The sequence below is a fragment of the Manacus vitellinus genome, unplaced genomic scaffold (assembly GCF_001715985.3).
Source record: "Manacus vitellinus isolate BGI_N305 unplaced genomic scaffold, ASM171598v3 scaffold_19_pilon, whole genome shotgun sequence".
NCBI classification, from domain to species: domain Eukaryota; kingdom Metazoa; phylum Chordata; class Aves; order Passeriformes; family Pipridae; genus Manacus; species Manacus vitellinus.
The window spans coordinates 10,291,182-10,306,577 of NW_021939395.1; the positions used below are offsets into that span (position 1 = coordinate 10,291,182).

Here is a 15,396-nt window from a genome sequence, read left to right on the forward strand (position 1 = left end):
CCCCTGTTCTGCAGAACAAATTCAGAGCTCTGCTGAGATCTGGAGCAACCTGTGCTTCTCCCACTAAGCTGTGGGTCACTCAAAGCCTAGACAGTTCCAATGACCCACTTAATTACTGTTCTCAGACACTACAATGCTTTTTTTCCTCATTGCTGTTTACCCCTTGGATCACTTCCAGTACAAATCCCAGGCTGTAGGATGCTGGAAGCTGCTTGTCTGCACTGTAGCTGACTTTAGTGATAACCTTGAACAGTGTTTCCTTGCCTGTGGACTGTTCTAGTAACCACTAGGTGGTTACTGGTATGGGACTCATACTTGTTGCTGGCTGTCAGAGAACAGCACACCAGCTGCATGAGAGAGAGGGAATACCTTCAAGTGGCATGGAAGGCAAGCTGTGACAGAGTACACAGTAACACACCTCACTGCTTTCCAGCACCACCAGATGCCCCGATCCAGTTCAGCTGCACACAGAAAATCTGGTCAAACGCACACCTTTCGAGTCCCATCAACCTACACATCCAGAGCAGCAATTTGCCCCATGCTAGAGTTTAAGCAGGTCCCCAGGAAACCCTGTATCAGAGCAGGGCACATCTTGGTGAGGAGAAATCACCCTGTGGAACGTTCCCTCCTCCCCACATATCCTTTACAACACCCTAGAAGCCAACCAGCTGAGTTTTGCTATAACCATGCTTCTCAGTTGCATTCCAAGTCTTCCAGGGAGCTGGGAGATGTAAAACAGACTTTGTTTTACACAGCAGTCTTAGTCAAACTTTTTTTCGCATTCACTAGAGATGGCATTAGAAGTTCACAGTGAAAGTCATAAGCAACCAGTTCTATATTCCAGGGCAAATATGGCTCCTTTAGGCAAGAATAAAGGGAGTGAGAGCATTAAAGACACTCCTGACAGGTATGTCCCACATGTTTGTGGGCTGTACCATGCCTAAAGCACACAAAATAGAAGGTAGATGAAAAGAACTAGTAGATCTCATCTCACTTGTGGGTATGCCCAGGTTAATTATCACATTTCTCATTAATATCTAAATTTTGACACTGCCTTTATAATTTAAAACTAAACAGGGATGCACCACCTGAGCAGGGTGAGCTGGTTTGCTAAAACAAACCAGCATTTGAATTGGGTTTCTCCATGTTTCCAGTGCAAAGGCAGCCAGCCAACCTAATCTCGATAATTTCCCCCACACTAATGAAAAAAGCCACCACATTCCAGAGAGGTTAATAATTTTAAATGTATCCAACAACAGAACATGCTGCCTACAACCCAGCCTTATTGAGGTCTGCACTCAGAGACACATTAGGCAGAGAGAAACACTATGGTCACTTGTTTTGCTCTGTGGCAGCTCAATTCCACCTGCTGGGAAAATCTCGGGAAGAGCAAGACAGAGAGGGAACTCCCTGACATTCAACTTGTTTCAAGTTCCAACAGGGAATACTGCTCCATGAGAATCGGTTGCCTTTGAAATTCACGTTTCTCTCTGCAGATTGCAAATTTTGAGCAAGTGAGAGTTTTCACAGCCACCATGCTCTAGAGGGTGGTTAACACCTGATACAGATAAGAGGCAACTAAGATTTTGTATTTAGAACCAGTGCTCAAGAGATGCCCATGTCCAGTCAGGAAAACAAAACACTGGCTCTGACCACTTGATCAACTCCGGCCAGTGCCAGTCCCGGGTGTGGTTCCCCAGCTGCACACGCTGACCTCAGTCCCCATGGCTGTGCTCCAGCTCCCATCCCACCCCTCCCTACCAGCTCTCTGATCTTCCAGTAAGCCATATCAGGAAAATAAACCAACAGAAAACGATTTTTTTCCATGATGTCAGGTTTTTTGCCTGTTTCAACTTCCTGAAGCAGCCTGTCAGAGGCTTCTGCGATGCCAGTGCAGGGGGAAAGCTCTGAGGCAGGTGGAGCAGCTGGGGCTATGCAGCCCCTGGAGTGCAGAGGGGTGAAGGAGGTGAGCACCAGAGCAGAGATGGAGCCACCAGAGGGCAATGCAGGTGTGCTCAGCCACAAAGCATTTATGATCACCACAAGTTGCTCCATGCTGGCCAGGTAAACAGACACGAACTGGCTTTTGCTTACAAACGCCTCAAATGCACCTGCACCAACTCGAAATGCAGCACCTACATTTACCATCTGGAAAGCTCAGCCAATCTGCTGAAACCAGCATCACCAGAACCAAGTACTGTGCAAGCCCTGAAATACTGTCTGGGCCAAAGCAATGCAATGCCTGTTTGGATATTTTTCTGCCATCAGGAAGCAACAAAGCCCACCCCAGAGCAACAGCACAAGGCTGTCTGCCAGTGCTCACTGACAGTCAGACTGCCCGTGGCCCAGCTTTTGTGCTCCTTGGCTAGAAGTGACAAGTCAGAAGCAACAAGGCTGCCAAGGGATTCCTTGGCACTGAGACGATCACGAGAGCAGCAGAATGCCCACATCCTGCTGCCACTGCTGCTCACAGGGGTGGGAAAAATCCACTCCAAATGTACAGCAGTCAGGAGCAAGGTGCCCTCCTCACTGCGACTTACCGACTTTGGCAAAAGCCTCCTTGAGTTCCTCCAGCTCATCTTTGGAGATTTGCATGGTGTTGGCCATCTCATTAATTTAGGGAGTACCTAAAGAGAAAAAGAACAGTGTGTGAAAACAGCCTGCATTCAGTAACATGCAGTTTCAAACAGCAGCACAGCAACAATCTGTACCAATGTCACTATAGTTCTTGAAACCACATTTATCTTTCCGCTAAGAAAACAGATGTGTGAAACTCAGAGGTGGGAAATACACTCCTTAACAAGTCAAAAATCCCATTAGCCTTGTTAATATTTAGCTCTGTGTATTATTTTACAGCTATGCTGTTCTGCACACATTAAGGTACCTGCTGCCAGTGTATTCTGTAGGTCAGAAAAGCTCATATCTCCAGGGATTTTCCACAACTTTGCACAAAATCAGAATCCAGAGTTAAAATATTAATGCAAGAGATACTGAATGCCCTGCTTGCCTGTCTGTCCCCTGAGAGCATACAGCTACCAAACCCAAATAAAAAAGATTCTGAGCAGCACCTGCAAAGGGTCTTTTGGCACAAAGCAGTATACCTGATACTGTTTGCAAAAATGAAAGAGTTTGCTTTTCTACAAGAAAGCTGTTTGAATAAACACCTGCCTGTTTCCCCAGAGTCAGTCTCCAAAAAAACCACGTAAAGAACAAGTTGTTTTGCACAGCCACTGATCCCCTCAACCTCCTGAGCAAGGAGCACTGTGAGCAAGCACAGAACAGCAGGCACCAGTCACGCTGAAACCCCAAGTACGCAGAAACTCCGCTTTGATCAGATCTGCTTGGTGTTTAAGAAACAGAGAGGATGAAGCATAGAGTTCCTCCACCCATCTGCTATCATCCTTCTTTCCAAGCACTGAATAGGTGCCACCCAGCCAGCCTGGACAGGAGGTATCACCATAGGGATGGGAGAAAACCAGTCACCTGCCCATGTCCCCTTCCCACGACATTCATGACAGAACATAAGATGCCCTGTTGGTGCTCTGGCTGATATAACTGTGAGAGAGCAGTGATAGATGCATCAATGCACACAGGGGCAATCCCTGTGTGTGAGCAAAAAGACAGGCACTGATAAGCACTTTCTAGCACCTCTGCTAGTTCTAGCTCGGGGTCTGTACAAATGGGGATTTCGGTAGGCTCAGATGCAACTTCAAATGAGATTTGCATCCCGAGATTTCCAACTCCTACTTGTTAGCTACAATCCCTGAGGTTGTGAAATAAAAGGTTCCTCCTCCAACTATGGGAACAGACACAGCTGCCTCCTCCTTTGTAAGCAAAAGGATGAGGGGTGGATTACATTTTACAGACTGTCAGAAGGCAGGATCCTGAACAGGCTGGCTCTGACTCGAGGCTCAAGCACCAAGAGGCTCAGTTTCACAAATGCCTATACTCTGATTAGCAACCCTTTTTTGTCTGAGGCTCCCAGCTGCCTTCACAAGCACTGGTTAGCTTAAGAACACAAGTTTGCCTGTAGCTGTAAATATTCATTTTCTGTAACACTTCACTCAGTCTGGAAAGAATGAAGTTGTTAGAGATGAGAGCAATGGGCAGGTGTGGCAGCCTGGGAAAGCAGCTCAGACAGGTGCTAGCAGCAGAGAAAGTCAACAAGAAGTTGCATCACTGGACAGAGACATGAAGGAAAGCACAGCAGATCCTGCCTCCTAGCATCTGCAGAGATGCCAGCAAATAAAACAAGATGTTGAACAGTCAGTAAAAGGCACCAACAGCAAGACAACCAACTTCATCACTGGGCTCAAGATGAAAGAATAGGGCAGGGGAGGAACCACAGCAAAGCTGCATCAGAATGACAGAGTTAAGAAAAAAAGCACCACAGTAAGTTTTTATACTGTTTCACAGAGTACAAGTTAGGCTACTTGACCAAGGTAAAGCTACCATGCAGGTCCTTGCATCAATGTCCAGTCTGGGACCTATTCCCATTCCTGGAGCAGCCCCTTCCCTGCAGCACTCCTACAAGTGCCCCAGCAGCCTGAGCCTCAGTGCCACTAGAACCTGGTTGCTATTTCCAGGGGATAAAGGAGTTGCTCAGCAAGAAAATCAGCTCTGAGTAGGCTTGTTGCACGATACCGAAGGTGGATTTCACAACTGGCAGAAACACTTGGGTAACACTACCAAGAATGGAGCCGGTTTTGGCTACATGAGCTGCCAGGCAGGAGAGGCTGAGCTACAGACTGAAAATTCAGCCAACTCTCCTCCACAAATTCTGCCTTATTCCTAATCCTAATATGCACCAATTAATTTTCAAACCATGAGCATTTCGCTTAAAAAGGGATTTCCCGAAGCATCATTATTTAACCACTTAATTGGAATTTAATTCGCTGCTGACTATCTCTAACATCTTTAACACCAAAAGAAGCAGCAAACACCACCATAAGTTGAGAGCTTTTAAAAAAGCTGCTCTGTTTGACTTTATCAGGGAAATATCACACTCTGGATATGCCCTGCAGTTGTTTGTGTGTGTCTTCATTTAAAATTCTTTTCCTTTCCAGTCTCTAGGTTGTTGAGCTCAGTCAATCCATAAAAGAGGTTCTCTCAGTTTTCATATTCCTCTTCCTTCTGTTTCTCTGAGAAGATGGAGGGAGAATTTGAACCAACAGAGAAAAAGCAGATACCTGGCCTTGTTAGTGCTGCCTGGAAAGGGGAAAGAATGTTATAACAAAATAGTCTATGAAAAAGTTAGTGGGTCACAAAGTTACAAGCTACCAAAGCAATTGTACAGAGCTTTTCTGCAATGGAGTCATTACACCATCATTGGCACAATGGACTGGGGGTCAGGGGAGCTTTTTTTTTTTTTTGGTTGTGTGGGGGGTTATGTTTGTTTTTAATAGCTGAGCCTGGGGCATTCAGAATCATGTTTTTCATTCAGTTGCATTTTTAAACAAGAGGCTTTGTCTTCTGGAACATAAAAAGCCCTTTTATCTCAGTGGCATAGGGATCACACATCAGCTGCCTCACTCGAAGCCCTGTGGGACACACCACACTGCTCATGCCTCACCACGTCACACTCCTGCCGGGAGCAAAGCCTCTGCCAGGGCTTGCAATGACAGCCAGAGACTTTCAGAGGGAGGACAAGAGAACAAGGGGAAAAGAGGAGACACAAGTGAGCTAGTGATCTCACACTCGTTTTAGTCTGGTGGCTGGTGGTCCATGGGTCAATACACACGAACAGTCTTGATCCAGATCCCTTTTGCTTCTGCCTTCATCCCTCACCACAGAAGAAAAGCAAGGGCAGCTCTGTAACACACAAATGCACAAAAGCACCTACCCAGAGGAGCGTGGCTGGCAGACAGTGCAGACTTCACGTGTGATACAGATCAGAGCTGTTTAAAGTACGTCTCAGGTTTTGGAATATCAACTCCCTTCCGAGAGGGGCTGTATAAAGTTTCTGTGTAAACAAATTTTACAGCTTCTAAACACACTGCAGTCACCAAATTGGGGTTAGTTTATTTGCTCTCCAGACAGAGCTGCAACACGGGCAGGTCAAGGAAAGCTGTCCCAGCCCATGTTTTGACAGCTGTAAACCACCTGGGGACACGGCATCGCAGGGGCTGTCGCTGGAGGGATGCCTCCACTGCGGCCTCAGCACTTCCAGCACTAGTGCCAGAAGCTAACCAGGATATTTGGGTGGATTAACTGCTCAGACAGCAACTTAAAAACACTCAAGCACAGGAAAAAAAAGTCCCCAAGACTTTTGCCTGGGAGCTGCATCCTACACAGAGGACCAGTGATAACTGATGGAAGGGGGACATTCGGATATTTGTACATTTTGAAAGTTGGAGGATTAGTTCAAATTAGAAAGCACATGACAACCAAATATTTCCTGACAGGCACTTGAACACGTCCAACAGAAACAGAGCTGGAATTTGCTGCTGATCCAAACAGAAGAATTTGCTCTCTTAGCAGCTCTGCGTTAGTCTGAAAACTGAGTGCTCCATCCCTCCCAGGCCTGCCCTGCATTAACATCTCTACAAATGACTGATTAACAACATCAACTTGTTTACTCAAACAGGCAAATGCAGAGACACATTAAAGTGTCAACAAAAAGGTATTAATATGTCCTTTTTCCATCTGATTAAAAAAAAAACCCTGAGTGAGCTAGACCAAGTCTGGGGCAGTGACTCACCCCACATGTATTCCCCATTTCAGGAACCTGTGGTTTCCTTGCCTTTTCATGACAAAGGCTCCGACGTCAGAAGGCATGTCAGTCAGCATTAGCTAATTAAAAATACCCGAACCCCACATATCTGCGACCACTAACCCAGCACATATCAGTCTTGCTTTAGGAATAACAAATAGGACAGTCAGGCACTCAGGTTCCCCCCACAACCCATGGCAAGGGCCAGAGCCCCTGGGCTTGAGCACTGATGCAGCTGCCCAGCCAATTGGGAGGGAATCCTGGTGATTCAGGTGATACAAGATCCAGCCCCCAGGCTTCCTGTGGCTCACCCCATCCTCCTTTTCCTCCCTGTTTTGCAGGTAGGGCTGGTCCCCACCAAGAGCCGCATCAGAGAATGGGGTGGCCATCTGCACTCTCCTCTTCACCCTCCCCAGCCCATTTTGAAAGGTGTAAATCACCACAAAGTCCTTCCTAGCCCTCCCTGCTGCAAGGGCCTCTCCCCCAATGCCACAGAGACTCCCTCCACAAGGTCACAGCATTGGGACCATCCCAGCATGGCTTTGCAAGCTCCAGAGCTGCTGGGCCAGTCCAGAGCAGCCACCCTCAGGGCAAACAGTGAGGGAAGCCAGTCACTGGCAAGGGCTGCAAGCCTAAGTTTTCTTTGCATCTCTTGCCAGGTGACTGGAAAGCTGCAGAGGATGCTGCGGTGATCTCCTGACACTGCAGGAACCCTCCTCCACAGGCACAGGCACAGGCTCATGCTGCCTTTGGAAATGTTTACAGGCAGGAGAGGGCACAGACACACACCCTCGCCCCATCAGCTCTGCCAGCTCCTTTTTCTGGTCCAGTCCAAGCAAAGCCTTTGGGGTTTTATAGACAATATCTCAAAACCTGACAGCAACAGGAGGACATGAAAGCTTGTGGTGCACAGACTTGGTCTGATGAATCCTCTGAGATAAACAGTTTCCAATGCTTTGGGAGGAGACAGGGAAGTTTAGGGATTGATGGCCTGTAAATGAAAACCTATCATGTAATCCATCCTCTCCTGCTCATAATCAGTTTGTGAGCTCATCAAATGCTCATCCCAATGTTTGGCTCATCAAATTCCTACATGACAGCACCCACACCCTATGTGTGGTTATTAGAAAACACCAGGCTGCTGGAAGCACATAAACTTCTAATTGGCAATTATGTTTCATTATTGCCACTGGTCAGAGGCAATAACTGAAACCAGACCTTCACCACACTTTGTGTTTCCACATGGTGATAGGCGTCAACTTGACAAGAGCACTGATTTAGAAGATGTTACCCCATCCACAGAGACTGCACCATACTGTCCCCCAGAAATCACTTTGGTGTCACTCTTGGTATGAACGTGGTACTCTGCACACAAACACTGCGGTGTTCTTATGGACTCAGCTGTTTCCCCTGCCTCGGGAAGAAAGGGGCACATAAAGCTTTGAGCAAGTATTTCTTTGTGGTGCCAGATTTGGCTGAGTTGTTGCATCTCCTGTTGTTTTTCCCTTCAAGTTTTCCCAGCCTCAAGCACATCAGGCTCAACAGTAATGAATCTACAGCTCTGCTCTCAAGGTCTGCAATGCTTTAACTATTGAACACCACTGCACTCTAACACTTGAAAAAAAACCCAGCTTTATTTCGTTCTTAATCCAGCTTTTCTCAGCCATGCAAAGCACCAAAAAACTGACCTCAGCAGGCCAAGACGAACTATCCACAAATTCTATTCTAACCCTGAATGTCTTTAACCTCTCCTGGCTATTTGAATTTACTACCTTGCACCTCCTAGTTCTCTAGCTCCCTCAAGCTTCTGACTTTACACACAATACACCCTTTGACTGACCCATGCTGGCTGTGTAGCCCACCAGCTGCATCACAGGGAAAGGACACATGACTGCAGATAGGGATTGCCACTGCACAGGCACCTTACAGCTCATTTCAGCCCAATCCCATACAGAGATTACCTCCAGCTGCTGGTTTTGAGGCACCTCTAAATCAACAGAAATCCCATTAAGCAGGGTTTTGCTCTGTGTTCTCTCAAACTCCCCAAACTGTCGTGCTGGGAGAGGCAGGCTCCCTGATAGGTTTACATTCGCCTGGGAGTGGACTGTGAGGCTTTGCCCCAGTTGTTGCACAACTCACTGCTGCTGCAGGGAACAAATCTGCCAAATCCATCAGAAGCAGAGACACATGCACTTAGCTTGACAGAGGTTCTCTCAGGATTTGGAGGCATCTCCATTGTATCCATCTCTGAACAGGTACCTTCCTTCAAAGGTGCAGATTAGAAGGTCAATGTCTCCTCACTAGACCTGTGTAGAACGATGCCAGATATTTTTCTAAGCATCACTTGAGTAGATGCCCAGCAGGGATCTGGGCTGTACAGAGGCAGGGCTACTCCAACAGTATGGCAACAACTGCAGCCAACCAGTATTCCTATGGTTTCTGCTTAGATTTTAATTGCTGCCTCAACATCCATTGACAGCCTGGACAACCTGATCCTTCCCCTTTTGCATGATGGTCGAAGTGTTTTCTCTTCCTTCAAGACAGAACCAGATTCCCCAGCTTCAACCATCTTAAATCCTCAGTAAAAAAACCTGCTGATCCATCAGCCAATTTACATGGCTTTGACTTCCCAGTCAAAGAAGCTTTTTGGGGTGCAACCAGGCCTGGATAATGGTCAGCACGTTCAGCACCCTGATGCAGAACCAAGTTGTAGCCAGTACCCAAAGAAAACCCAAAATCAGCATCAAATCCACTCACAGCATCAAAAAGGAATCAGCCTCTTGATAAAAGACCAGAACAGCATCCAGAATATTGAAAGCTGGGGATACCAAACTGCCCAAAGGCCAGAAGGGAAGCACAAGTCAGAGGAACACAAATGCTTGCACTCCAGTTGCCCATGGAAGGAACAAAAGCTTCTCCAGTCCTCAATGAAATCTCCTCCAACACATCCCCACCCTATGAGCCAGAGCTGTCTCTGATGCACACTGAGGAGTGAGATGCTATCCTGGAGTAGACTGGACAGATGTTTGGTCACTCTCACGTCCTAGCATCTACTAGAAGGAGACTGAACCAAGAGAAACATAAAACTGGTTTGGGACTCAAACGTAAGGGAGAAGCATTGAAAGATTTCTGAAGACCTTACAGTCTTTGAAGGATTCTGACATGAAAGCCCAAGGCCAAGTGGATTGGGTGGAGGGTCAAAGCAGGGGCAGAGCTGACTTTTACAGAGGAGACCAACTACACTCACACACCCCCATCATGCTGCAGACTTGCAGCTACAGCATACAGACTGCCTTGTTGCTCCAAATCTATTACATATATCTAGAGAGTACTTGTAATCTGCAAGGCACAGTGGAAACACAGATAAAATACTGCTCAAGGCACCAATGAATCAGTCCTTAAAAGCCTCTTTGACAAATACTCCTCCTAAATGTTACATTTTGGCACACTCGTGGTTTTAGCAAAGCAACTATTCCAGGATTAGAGAATATTTGAGATCATAACACATCAGATTGGTTTAACTAATTTTTGAATTTCAATAGTTTGTTCATATCAGTAGAAAGAGAATAGCAATATTCTCATTACCTAGCTAGTACAATGTGGAACAGGCGATTCTTTCAAGACTTCTCAAGAAAGGAAGAGCTGTACACTCATATGCCTGGAACTTGCAAAAGCAAATAACATTCAGGGATAGTTTAAACTTAAGTGCAAGAAGGTAAAAGAGAGAGGGGCCAGGGTCAGGTGTCAGCTAATGGACTGAAACTCAGAAGACTTCATTTAAATTCCTGGCTCAGGCACAGAAAAGTCATGCTAGCACCTCAGGAAACTCCTATGCTGATAGCAATTCTTATTCTTGCATAGTTCCCATTAAACACTTCCTTCTGTGTATCTTAACCATACACATCTTCAAGAAAGGACCCATCTCTCACCACCCATTGGGGGGAAGACAGTGGGTTCTCTGCCAGCATAAGTGAGGAGGGATGAGGATCACAAGGCTGAATCAGTGTGAATTTTCTACTCCAGAAGTGACTGGGCCTGCCTGCTGAGACCTGCAGGTTACCCTCAATGTGCTTTAAGCATGTGTCTCTTGATTTCCCAATACTGAGCCCCACAGGAGTCCAGTTCCTTACAAGGCTGAGCTGCAGATCTCAGCCTTTGCCCTGGTCTGCAGCAGGTGGATAAAGCCCCTCAAAGCCCACACAGCCCAGACCCACCTCCATCCACCCAGTACCTCCAGGCTCTGCTCTCAGGTGGCACCTTTGCTTGACAGGTAAAGCAACTGATATTCAGTGTGCCATGATAAAGCAAGAAGCATTACTCAGCCTCAAACCTCCCTCCTGCCCAGGTAGGGGATCAACCAGATCCCTAAATTAAATCACAGTACAGTCACTGCTTATTCAACACCAGCAAACAAGCTCCTGCAAGCCAAACACCCGGCATGATAGCGCTGATCCCTGGCAAGCGAGACAATAGGGAGTTTCAGCAATTAATTTTGGGAGGGTGGGTTTGGTGCAACCTTTCAGAAGGTACAGCTGTGGTCAAGCAGTTTTGCAGACTGTTTTATCAGTTTGAAGGTAAACAGAGCTGCCAATGGCACAGTCAGGGCTGAAATCCCAGCAGCGACTACGGCCCAGATGATAAACATTTAGAAATGTGTCAATAAATGTTTTCTTAAAAAGAAACAAAACATTAGAAACTACAAACCGTACCCTAAGCATTGTAATTATGTTTTAAAAGTGTCTTAAACCCCAGGAATTTCAATAACTTATCTCTTACTAGAAAGAGCTGCTGATAAAAAAAAAAAAAACACACTCTTTTCCATCCTTCCCCTGCTGTCTGTAATCTTGTTTAGAAAGCACTTGGGGAAAAGGGAAAGAAGTCAAAATAACTTGTTTCAGAAGAAGAAAGCAACACCAGATTGCAATAAATTAGTGTCACTGCATAGCTCTCCTAGCAGCTTTAAGAAGTAAGAAAAAACCCTATAAATTCACCACTTATTTACTCCAGACAAGACAGTACAGATCCTATCTACTCTTAATAAAAGCAAAAACATTAATCTCAAAAATTAATGTGCAATGGCTAGAAGAGAAGGAAAACTGCTGTCCTTGCCTCCCAGGAAGCTGCCATGACAGGGAAATCACATTTACTCTTACTGCAGGGTGTTCCCCACACTCCACTATAATTTAACTTAATATGGGGAGGAGCGATAGGGAGCAGTCATTAGTCCAGGATCAGGCAAGCTCTACTTTGTGACTCTTGGATTTTGAACAAGCATTAATAACCTCTGCAAAACGCACTCTAATTAGCAGGTTTCAAGGTTATGCAGGATTTCTAAGATGCATCCAGCACTCCTGGAGCCGAGCACTAACTTCTCCTTAGGACCCTTCAAGCTGCTTCACCTCCTCCTATTCCCTCAGTTTCACAGCTCAGCCAGTGCCCCATACCCCTAGGACAGATATTGTGGTTAAAGAGACTATGCACTGTAAACAGCATGCAATCTCATCACTACTTTGAATTTCAGGAGGGTGTGAGAGTCCTCCAGCTGTGGAAATCATTCTTTAGAGACAGATGCTTTGCAGAATAAATGAGAGTAAGAGTGAAATATCACTTCTCGGCCTTTTGGCTAAGATCAAGTGTAGTATCAGTTTAATAAAACATAACTAAGCAAAACCTCAGAGAAACACATTCAGTATAAACAAAATCAGGACATGAAGAAGGTTTACTAGATGTGTTTTACAGGTTTGCAGACATGTTAAGCTTAAGTTTTTCAGCACAAAAAAATTCAGTATTTCAGTTCAATACTTAAAAGTACTGGTATGTAAGTGTTTTAAGCCAGTAGCAACTGCTATAAAGCATTTGGAGAGGGTCTACACTGGCTTCCAGCAACAAGTATAGCTGGCTGTGACCAGAAAACACAGCAAGCAAGGTAAACTCCTCAGTTTGGAAACTAAATCCTGCCAGACTGTAATGCCTCCTGCCATTCCAACTGGAATAGCAAAGCCCAGCTTCTCCAGATGAAATATCCCCAAAAAGTTCAGTAGCTGTCACAGCCAGCAGCCTATAGCCATTTCCCAAAAGTACTCAGAGCTCCTCACACTTTCTGCAAAGCAAATGTTTAAATATTTAACACTTCTAAAATACAAGTTTAAGCAGTTCTGCTTTGTAAAAGCCTGCTACAGACTGAGAGGGAGTAGGACTGTGTCCCAGACAGATTTCTGGGAAGGCACACCCTCAGCCCTCGATTGGAACATTAAACCCTCGCTGCTGCTGTTTGCACACCCTGCTCAGTCAGGTGCACAGATAAATTCCAGATTTAAGCACATTAAAACCTGAAGTTCGTTCTGCCCACAGCTATTTTCCTCTATCTATTACAGCAGTAGAAATCACTAGACGTTTTGCTGAGAAAAGCAAATCAAGTCGTTGCAGGACAGCATCGGCACAGCCAGGCAGCACCTGAACGCCAGCCCGGCCCGGGACACCCATCCATTCCTTACCTCTCCTCCTCTATCAGGGAAGGCGAATCGCTGCCTCGCCCGGCCCGAGCGCTGAAGCGTCTCCCACGCCCCCAGCCCGGAGCTGGGCAGCCAACATTCCTCCCACCATCCCCGCCCAGCGATGGGAGGTCGCTTCCCGAGAGCCGCGGAGGGATGCGGTCATGTCGCGCAGAGATGCGCTAGAACGGCCCGATTATCCCATGAGCACGGGGCACGGAGCGGGGATTCTCCCCCAAAAACCAGCTCGTTCTTCTATTGCTCGGCACTTGGGAACAGAAGGCAGTAAGAGACAAAGCTTTTAGGTAAGCAAACTATTTTTTTTTAATTAAAAAGGAAAAAAAAAGCCTCTCTTTGCTCTTTACTATTTAAAATAAGTGCATTTTGCTCTGCTATTTCTCAGCATGTCCAGCCCAAGAGCAATGCAGAACCTGTATTTTTTTGCTTTATGTACTTATTTTATGGATGTCTTTGAAAAAACAGAAGCTCACAGAACACTGAGAGAATCCAGACCTATTTGGCCTCAGTCTGTACTAAAGGAGGATGCTGCCTGCTATTTCACCCCACAGTTTCTTAAAAAAAAACCAAACAAACCAAACCAAAAACAAACAAATAAAACAAAACCCAACACTGGTTTGAATAAGTGGTTAAACACAGAGTTTGGAGCTGGCCCATACTACAATATATTGCATTACCTCATCAATAAATCCCTGTCTGCTCTAGACGGAAAATGGACAGACATCTGCTGCCAACAAGAAAGATACAAGCAACAGAAACATTGTGTACTGTGTCATTGCTAATGCAATGCACAGGAACAGAATCAGTCATCAAAAAGGTTAAGTGAGTTTTCCAAACTGTAATCACATATTTCAGAAATTTCTGATCCTGTTAAAGTCCATAATGTTTCAGCCTTCCCATGGCTAAAAGGAAAGGATGTCATTTGCTAATAAACAAAATATTTGAATTAGTGAAGAATGTGAAGAACTCGTGACTGTTCTAAAAGGTAAAAATACTTGGCCAATAGTGTCACTGTGGGTTTTTTTGTTGTTTCTTTTTAAAAATTACCTCAGCCAGGAAAGTGAGTCACCGCCCAGTCCCACTTCTTGGGTATCACCTGAAAATTTAGCTTCCAGTTGTAAAGTTTCAAGAGAGGTATAAAACACACCCCAAAATAACTCAAACCAGAAAACCTAACCCCAAACCCACAGCCTGACAGCTTCCTCAGGATGGCAAACATCATGGAAACCAAAATAGAAGTTTTTATGCCCAGAACTGCAGCTGCAACTTAAAAGGAAAGAAGTTGGCTTGAAAAACACTACTGCAGTCCACGAAGGCCAGGCTGACTGCACATCAGATGGGGTTTAGGGAAGAATGACTTTGACTCTGCTCTGACTTGCATCAGCAACCAGCTTCAGCATCACATCAGCTCCTGGATGCAAGGAGCCCAACCAGCTGCTCTGATCCAAACCAGTGACTGAATCCAGCCTGTGAAATCTCCGGGCAAACATGCAAAAAAACCTTATTTCATGAAGTTTAGTGCCTCCACTTTCCACTCTACATGTGAGCATATTGCACAGTGTAAATTCATCCTGTAAGGGTTAGAAAGTGCTGAGGCTTTGGGGCTTGACAGGTCCTGGGGAGAGCATGCCAAAGCCCAGCTCCCAAACTAGGTTGTGACTTCTTATCAGTGGCAGAGCCATTGCACAAGCAATGTCTGCTTTTGGGAGGGAAAAGAAAAGCCTCCTCCTCCTTGCTTCTAGCATCTGTGTTGCTGGGATAGAAAAGCAGCACCTGCAGATGTTCAGGTGACGGATTCGCGCTGCAGAGGTAGACGCCTGAAAGCCACCAGCCCATGGGTCTTCAGAACTCCACTTACTCACTTTTCTTTTCTCAGATAAGCGTAAAGAGCAGCCTACAGGGCTAACAGGTATAACTGTTCCCTCTCAGAGGGAAAGGACATTCCTACCCACTGTCATCAGGTAGCACAGGTCCTCAGTGGCTCCACTGCCAGAAGTTCGATGCACATGCACAGTGCACGTTAAATACCCATCTTCCACATTTGCAAAGGATCAGCGATAGCCAGTTTTTCCAGAGCTTTAAGAGCTCTCTGAATACTCCAAATCCAGTCCTGTTGGTCCAACCTGCAATTACACTCAAACCCAAAATAGCACCTCGGCAGTGCCAGCACCACTC

General features: G+C 45.9%; 1 protein-coding gene and 1 pseudogene across 3 annotated transcripts in view; one reads left to right on the forward strand and one right to left on the reverse strand.

Moving 5' to 3' along the window:
* PLS3 (plastin 3) overlaps window positions 1–15,396 on the reverse strand; it is a 50,801-nt gene that overhangs the window by 19,104 nt on the left and 16,301 nt on the right. For 2 of the 3 annotated variants that reach the window (XM_029959104.1, XM_029959105.1), the window contains exon 3: window positions 2,541–2,627. In XM_029959104.1, coding sequence (XP_029814964.1) covers window positions 2,541–2,607 — 67 coding nt within the window. In that variant the 5' untranslated portion in view covers window positions 2,608–2,627. Of the gene's footprint in view, window positions 1–2,540; window positions 2,628–13,206; window positions 13,319–15,396 lie in introns of those variants that run through there. The other variant, XM_018070776.3, reaches the window with a different exon arrangement.
* On the forward strand, window positions 12,316–12,479 carry LOC112841022 (annotated as a pseudogene).